We start from the raw sequence: 8,495 nt of genomic DNA, 5'->3' as shown, positions 1-8,495 counted from the left end.
AGAAAGAAAGAAAAGACCGAGTGAGCAAAAGCTGGGAGCAGGGGAGAGTGAAGGGGAAAGTGGAGATGCTGATCAGTGTGCAGTCCTTAAAGCAGAAATACAAACTGTTGAGATGACAGCTAACTTCACTAGCTCAATTCAGTCTTTCCACATAGATGAAAATTTCTTTGTATCCCTTCAGTATACACCAATGAAAAATAAATTAATCTCAAGCAAGGGCAAAGCATAGAGAAACGCAAGTACCTTTCCAGCGGGGTTTGTTTATACCACTGCCATCGAGATGGTGCAGCTCATCTGTGGCTGATCCAGAGTCCAGAGGCCGCTCTGGGCTGCGCCTGTGGGGGGACCTTTCCGGGCTCTGTGACAGCTGCTGCTTCTCAGGTCCCCGCTCACCTGGGTAGCACAGAAAACCGTCAAATCACATACCACACAGGGGAGCTCACAGCCACAGGCCAGCCAGTCACACCGCAGGACCACAGAACACCCCTCAGATCAGCACACCCTTTACTACAGCAGCGTCTCATACATACTGTAGTGTGTGTCTCGCTCATCTTTTGTCTCTGCTTAGCCCAGAGCCATGCCCACAGCAAGGATTCAACAGTGCTGGCTGACGGAAAAGTACGCAGGCTGAAGGCTGGTTCATTCATTACCATCACCTTCAGGAAACAAACAGGCCCAAAGGGTACCTGTCTCCATGCAGAAGACCGTAACTGGGCAGTGCAGTCACGAAGTCAAGCAAAAAAAGGGGCTGCTCGGAGGAGTCTAAGCACAGCCTCTGGTCTCAACAGAAGCACTCAGTGATCAGCAAAGCAAAGCCAGCTAAGCAGTGGGCACACAAAACACATCAACTGTGAAGTGCTGTGGAGGAAGAACATGGGCTAGAGGAGCGAGACAACTGGGGCGGGGATCAGATAACACATCTGGCCAGGTGTGCGCCAGGTGAGGCGGTCTGCTCAGACCATCATCTCCTGGTCTATAAGCACTTGTGCTGTGGCTCAGCCCCACTCTTTCCACTCCCTTCTATCTGTGGCAGTCTTTTTTTTCTTTTAATTTTTGAGACAGGGTCTTGATATGTACTTCAGGTTGGCCTTGAACTCACTAGGAGCCCAGGCTGGCCTCAAATGCAGAGTGATCCTCCTGTCTCGGCCTCCCAAGTGCTGGGATTTACTAATTATGGTGAGCCACCATGCGGAGACTATCTGTGGCAATTTTACCTTCTTACCTCCTTTGGATTTCTCTGGGTTTTATGTTTTTGTTTGTGGCCTTTCAGCACTTGGGAAGCTCATACTAATTGGCGCTAAATGTCCCTACTATTACTACTAGGTACACTATTCCCACATAGAGGAAACTGCACACAAAGCATGTGGCCAGAGGCAAGCACCATAGTGACCAACAGAGCGTCTCTGCTCCAAGTCAAAACATGACCAGACCCTGCTCCCCGACCAGCTTTATTGGTGCTTCTCAGACCCTGATAACACTCTTAGGTTATTAAAAGTTATCAATCCGAACAAACCCCTCCAGAATCCTCCTATCAAAAGAGGTAACTACATTTGTGACAAACAAACCCTTAACCCTCAAGCAATGAATAGGAAATCAGGCTATTTTCTGACAGCAACTGATTATGTAATGTTCCAAAGCAAGGTCACTATCATCATGTAGGAGTATGAACATCTGTTCACAAGACCACAAGCTCTTTAAGGGCAGGAACCAAATCTTAATACTTCAGTTAAATTTCCTACACATATAAAGCGTACTACACAGGGCAGCCAAAGCAAGTATGCCAACAGTTTCTGCTGTCACTCACACTTTCCATACTCAGGACCACACCCTCCTCTTCCTAGGAAATCTGGCTTTCATACTCACTGTATAGTGGGACCTGGTGAACTGTCATGGTCTCATCTTTGTATTCTGGTGCAGAGTGGGGCCGTACGGCTATAGGAAAGGCACAAGTTAGTAAAGTGACTGCATTAGTACAAACCTGAAAATGCACTTTCACAATAACCAACCACAAGCAACTACCCTACTTCAGAAATTCAGTGGAAATCTGCCACTAAAACCAGAATTTTTGAGCAGATTAACATACTAAGGAAAAAACAAAACTGTATTTTTATCATTTACATTTACAGTCAAATGAAGAGACATGATCACTGTACAGAATTCACTAAAAGCAGAAAATATAGAAAGGAACAAATACCGCATAGTAAGTCTCTGACTCACACACATTCAAGGTGCAAACCTGCACAGCCAGGAGCAGACCCTGCATTCGGTTTTATACTTCACAGTGTATACCTGTGTCAAAGGTATGTAAGATTCGCTTTGTCAGACTCGAGGTGAATCCAACTTAGGAATGTGCTCCTGGAACAGAGCTCATCTGTATATCAGAATTTCCTCATTCACTGAGCAAATTCCCCAGCCCTTTTTATTTTTTTACTTTGACACAGGGTCTCCCTAAATTGCCTTGACTGGCCTTGAACTTGTTAACCACCTGTCTCGGCCTCACGAGTAGATGGGATTATAGGCATGTGCCAACATGAGGCAAGTTTTAATGGATTCTAATTTGAAAAGCAGGGTGAATATAAGAAAGAAATATTAAATATGAATCAAAGTTAAGAACATACCTAGATCTATTCCTTTCAATGGACCAGAAAATATTTTAATTGCTTCTAAGTACTTTTCCTAAAAAATAGAAGGAAATGATTACTTATAGTTAAACAAATACAGCACACAGCAATGTATTCAAATATGTAAGTGGGGTCAACAGATATCGACAGAAAAAACCTTAATAAGCATTCTGAACTTCATCTCTACAAATATTTACATGCCTACTCTATACTTAAGATGCCAAGGACACAGCTGGGCCAGGAGATGAAGTCCTCACTCTCTGAATCCAAGGGAGGAGACAAAATTGAAACAAATGGTAACATGAACAACTTTGTGGCAATTATGGTAAGTGCTCTGCAAGGAAAATGAAAAACACAGGAATCTGGGACTAACTTGTCTGAAGACAAGGACAACTGCAAAACAACTAACTTTTTAGCTGATCCCTGGATGTTCACTAAGGACAGAGGCTGGGAAGAGACGTGGCAGGGAACACGGGCCTTGTGGCTGCAGGTTGATGATAAATACAGACAGAAGTGGAGGGCAAGGGCCAGTGCTTATGGGACTTGTAGACCATACCAAGTTATGTGGCTTGTATTATAATGGACACCCCTGCAGTGTTTTAGGTTGGAAACTGACACAGGCATTTATATCTTAAAGAGGTCACTCTGGTGCTGGGTGGCAGATGAATTAGAGGGAACCAAGGACAGATACAGAAGGCTACTGTGGCTGACAGGAGTGGCAGAGAATGAAGGCCTCAAGGAGACCGAGACAAATGGACGGACTCTTGGAAGCAGAATTAACAGGACTTGGTGCATGGTACGAGGACGTCTGATGTTTCACAAGTAAATAACAAAAAGCTATTTATTAAGTCCTTACCTGGCACCAAACATCTAATAAACTGATTTAGTGCTTTATATGTTATTTCATTTACTGTTTAACAACTTTACAAAACGTGACAGTACAGCCAATTTCATAGGTGAAGAAACCAAAGCTCAGAATGGCAAAATAACTCACTCAAGGTCATAGAGTTAATTAGATTCTCAACTCGGGTCTATTCAACTTGAAAGTGAAGTATTTACTACCAGTAAAATTGACTGACCTGCAAAAATGAAAATTCTTATTATTTAGATTGAGAAAGGCGGAGTTACTTTTGACACGTAGTCAGGAAAGACTCACCAATTGTGGAGGTCCAGAAAGTACACACTTTGGAAGCCCAGTTTCTTTTAAAGTAAGAATCATTCCTAAAAATGAATAAAATCAGATCTCTCACCAACCTGCTAAGAGCAGAAGCACTGCTTCCTTAAGTACTCACTCATCTGTGTCTCCACTCAGCGTCTAAACAGCCATCAGACAATGAATGCAGAGCAGAAGAAGTGACACTAACTAGAGATGTAGGGCGTACAGCGTCCTCCCCACAGGCCTCTGGAAAGGGCAGCGTTGACTGTGGTGTGAGGCTATGAGGCACCTGGTGTGCACAATGCAAGGAGCTGCCATTCAGAGCTGGCTGAGTGAAGGAACTGGTTTACACTTTGTTTCCTAGGCACTTCCCACCATCACCCCACACTCGGCTCTCCAAATCGTGATTAGTTCAGTACTCCATTCCTTCCTACCCCATCATTAGGTTACAGGGTCTGACTGCAATATAATCGTAACCTTCCCAGTGATGACCGTGAGTAATCTGGACAGTACATGTCTATATATGACCGATGGCGTTCATGATACGTATGTATTTTCTCGTCACCACCATTACACTCTCCAGAAATCCAAGAGACCAAGCGCAAGGTAACACTTGGACACAATATCCATGTTAAAATGTGCTCTTCTGAGCCATCGCTTTCCATGTTCCATACTACAGCTGACTGCACTAGCACAAAAAGCATTCCGGCTCCCCTGGACTCAGGAGAGGGGCAAAATAGGGGCAGGGCACATTAAAATCCCAGAGGCTTCCACCAGCCTCTGACCCGCCGAAGAGTATACTCACCACACAGTCCCCCAACATTACACCAGTGCATTCGTGTCAGGAATATGTTGTCCAAGCGAGCAACCTTCAGTCTAAGGAAAAGAAAACATTTCAGCAGGGTAAAATGGACGGGCCACTGACCACTTCTGCTACAAACACACACCCGCCTCTCACAGACGCTTACAAGCCCCAATTATCTCCACCCCGAATGCAAACTGCGGACTCACTTGTGTTCTTGCATGAGTCGCTGGACGCCTTCTCCACAGTTGAAAAGATACCTGCCAGAGGAACACAAGGCTCAGCAGAATGTATCTGCTAAAATCTCTGACGCGGAGAAGATGCCTTCCCTTAGACTCTGCAGCAAACAACTAAAAATCAACGTTGAGGGCGGCGGGTGGGAGCGGGGCACGTACGCGATCGCTGCAGGACGGGGCTGCCCCAAAGCGCCTCCCAGGCCCCGTCGGAGGCCCGGGCTTTGCGGGGACGGCCGGCGGGTGCCCCTCACGGGGACCAAGTCAGCCCGGGGCCCGAGGCGTGGGAAAGAGAGGCGGCTTGGGCTGCCGTGGCAAGCTCCTCACAGCACAGCGTGCGGACGAGGGGGTCCGCGCGGTGCGGGGCTCCCACCCGACTCCGCAGAGCCCTGCAGCAGCGACCGCCCGAGCGGGGATGAGCCAGAAGCCGAGGCCACGGGAGGGCCCGAGCGCCCCGGGGGCCGGGCGGACCGAGGGGTACACTGACCGGTTGTACTCGGAGAAGACGTAGAGCGCGGCGCCCGCGTCCCGGCCGCCGGCCGCCACCACCTGCAGGTACACCGTGTTCGGGCTCCCCGGCCCCCAGGTCGCGCCGCGCTTCTCCCGCGCGCGCAGGTGCCGCAGGGGGTCCTTGGGCGGCCGCTGGCGGCGGGCGGGCCCCTGAGACATGGTGCGCCCCGCCACGGGCCGCAGCAGCGAACGCAGAGCCCACATGCGCTCGTCCGCACTCGAGCTGAGACAGCAGCCGGTCCCCTCAGTCCGCGTGCCCCAGGCACCAGCCCTGCGCTCCGCGTGCGGCTCCAGCCAATCGGCGCGCCGAGAAGCGAGTGGCCCGCCTACGCGAGGCTGTGCATCCAATTGAGAGGAAGCTTGCCGCCCGGCGCCTGTCAATCGGAGGCGGCCATAGAGTGTAGGAATGCTAGAGCGCCGAGAGCGGGAAGCCCTGGTCTCATTCCGGCTTTCCGGCCGTCAATTTTTTTCCCGGAAACGGTGTTTCGTTTGGGGTTGGACTTCCGGAGTGCTGTGCTGTTCTGGGGTTCTGGGGAGGGTGTGGCTGGTCAGAGGTTACAGTCACACCGAAAATTAAACGCTGTCACCTCCAGTTATGAGCCGCGCTTTTTGTCAGGTCAGCGCCTCAGAGTTTTGCTTTGTTCTTGTTTGTGGTGATTTTGAGGAATAAATGTGAGGACGTGAACTGTCACAGCGGCACAGGGTCAGACCGTTTTCATTTCCCTTGTCACTGATATAAACGCATGTCGGTTGATCTTAGTGGATTTTGAGGAAACAGCAAGAGTACTTGGGGGTCAGTAAGCCCCTAAGGTTAGTAAGGGAGGGCTGTGTCATTCATTACCTGAGTATTTTGACCTCTCAACCTCTGTTTCCTTATCTGTAAAATGGGAATAGTTGACAGGATTAAAATGTTTATAATTAAATCAGTCAATGTTATATTGGCAGCGCCTTGCGCAGCACTGCTAGAGAAGAGGCAGCCAATTAATACTACTGAATTTTTAAAGTGTTTAAAACCACACACAATATACTTAAACTACAATGACTACAAGATGTTGAGCAGCAGCGTCACAAGGTTGGATGTTCCAGTATGTGAGTTTTGATAAGCTAAGACCTACCACACCCTGAAGTAGTTCGTGAGGGTTTCTCCCTGAGAGCTCAGTGAAAGTCACTGGCAAATACAGAGCATTCCCTTACATAAGAGAGATTATTTACCTGGAAGCTGTACTCAAATGCGAAACGGGTTCTGTGGAAAATCACTACGTGTGTGAAAATATATTCTGTGCATGACGTGACCTTTTAGGGAGGATCAGGAAAACTCTAGATTTACTTTGCACCTTTAGAAGGTTTATGCACGGGAAAGATTGTGATACCACTGTCAACCTAGAATAAAGTCAACCCAAAGAATGACAAGCAAAGAATGATATTTACTTGGAGCTAATTAGTATTGCAATCTGGGAAAACACACATTCAAGCCATTTTAAAAGCATGTTCAGAGGTTTACAAGATGGTGATTGTATGTACAGCTTTCAACTGCAAGTAGATGAGATGTTATATCATTAGGAATTATGGTTGATCCTGGTAAAAGTTAGGCTGTTTTGTAAAAAGGGACTCGGTGTAGTGGTCTCAGTCTCTAGGTAGTTTGGGGGACCTTTTACAGAAGGTCAGCAAAGACTAACATAGTTTCAAGGGTCAACTTGATACCAGGGTGGGTGGGCATAGCTGCAGGCCAATTCAAAAGTTCAGCTGCACAGTATTTGAGGTCTGATTAACAATAGCCTTCCTGAGGCAGATTAGGGTATGGTAGGCTGGTAGGGGATGTAGGCGTGACTTGTTAATTGCAAAATCCCAGGACACATGTGCAGAACAGTTCCCAGAGCCCTACACGTGGACTTCTGAAGAGAACTGGAGCAGTTTTGGATATGCATATATCTGATGTCAGCCTGAGGAGTGGGTGATACAAAAAGGACAGTCACCATTGAGCTCTCTGCTGCTGTGGTCTTTCGCAGTAATTCTCTCCCTCTGTTGTAGAATGTACTTCTTTTCCTGTTTTCACTTGGCCCAAGCTCACTCTGCAGAGCCTATTTCTTTTCCTCCCTTTAATCACTGTAAAATCTTACTACTTTTTGTGTTTGTCTTGATCAGTTCTCTGTTCAGGACAGAAAGCATCTAGAAACCACTTCTAGAGGAAGACTCCAGCTCCAGACTCCAGCTCCAGACTCCAGCTCCCCCAAACCCCAGTAACATTCCTAGTCCATTTTAAGTACCTCCAACCAATGCTGATCCATTTTGAGTTTTTTCCTTGACATGACCATTTCCATAAGTATTCAAATTTTTTAAAAAAGAGTAACCTGTTGTTTAAAAATGTTAGGAAAGCCAGGCATGGTGGTGCACGCCTGTAATCTCAGCACTCGGGAGGCTGAGGCAGGAGGATCATTGCAAGTTCGAGACCAGCCTGGGCTACCAAGTGAGCTCAAGGCCAGCCTGAACTGATAGTGAGACCCTGTCTCACACACACAAAAAAAGAAAAAGACAATATAAGTGTTAGGAAGTTCAATAAAAAATGATTTTCCCATCATGACTACTTTGATCTTGTTTTGGGGGGGACTTTTTAAAAGATCTTACACAATTGCATTTAGTTGCCCAGGTTGGGCTCAAATTTTTGATCCTCCTTCCTCACCCTCCCAGAGTGCTAGAATAACACATGTGCAGCACCACGCCTCGCTGGTGTTCCCAGACTTTAAGGTTCATACCAATTGCTGCTTTAGGTGTGGGAGGACTTTTATGGAAGGAGCAGGGACTACAGTGAGATGATGGGCGGCCCCTCCTGTCACACACATTGGGTTTTCAGAGTGACCATTTCCATCTAGAACTATGTTTTTATTCCTCTTGCTTATCTAAAGGGGACCTTAATGAAAGTGGACCTTCACTTCTTGGGACCAGACAGGTTATTTTTCTATAAATCAATTCATATAAACTGAGGGGAGGAGGGTGTGTTTACTGAGTTTACAGAGGCTTCTTTTTAGAAATTAGCTTGAGTTAAAGGATTGTAAAGAGACAAAAATAAGATTAGGGAAGGAGGAAGGAGGAAGCCCTATTGAAAACATTTTTTCTGTAATCCCAGCACTTGGGAAGCTGAGGCAGGAGGATCACTGTGAGTTCGAAGCCAGCCTGGG

At 47.1% G+C, this 8,495-nt stretch overlaps 1 protein-coding gene across 3 annotated transcripts in view; it reads right to left on the bottom strand.

Annotated features, from left to right (window-relative positions):
• Nucleotides 1–5,619, bottom strand: part of Elac2 (elaC ribonuclease Z 2) — a 21,823-nt gene extending 16,204 nt beyond the window's left edge. For all 3 annotated transcript variants that reach the window (XM_013522152.1, XM_005399338.2, XM_005399342.2), the window contains exons 1-7: nucleotides 5,300–5,619; nucleotides 4,789–4,839; nucleotides 4,583–4,653; nucleotides 3,778–3,842; nucleotides 2,619–2,676; nucleotides 1,864–1,932; nucleotides 244–393 (exon numbers count right to left, since the gene is read on the bottom strand). In XM_013522152.1, the coding sequence (XP_013377606.1) occupies nucleotides 244–393; nucleotides 1,864–1,932; nucleotides 2,619–2,676; nucleotides 3,778–3,842; nucleotides 4,583–4,653; nucleotides 4,789–4,839; nucleotides 5,300–5,526 (691 nt within the window). In that variant the 5' untranslated portion in view covers nucleotides 5,527–5,619. The remainder of the gene's footprint in view (nucleotides 1–243; nucleotides 394–1,863; nucleotides 1,933–2,618; nucleotides 2,677–3,777; nucleotides 3,843–4,582; nucleotides 4,654–4,788; nucleotides 4,840–5,299) is intronic.
• Between the last annotated feature and the right edge of the window lie 2,876 nt (nucleotides 5,620–8,495).

Source organism: Chinchilla lanigera, unplaced genomic scaffold, assembly GCF_000276665.1.
Source record: "Chinchilla lanigera isolate Chin_1 unplaced genomic scaffold, ChiLan1.0 scaffold00066, whole genome shotgun sequence".
Taxonomy (NCBI): Eukaryota; Metazoa; Chordata; class Mammalia; order Rodentia; family Chinchillidae; genus Chinchilla; species Chinchilla lanigera.
The sequence above is the reverse complement of the archived record's forward strand: the minus strand, read 5'-3'. Positions and strand labels throughout refer to the sequence as shown.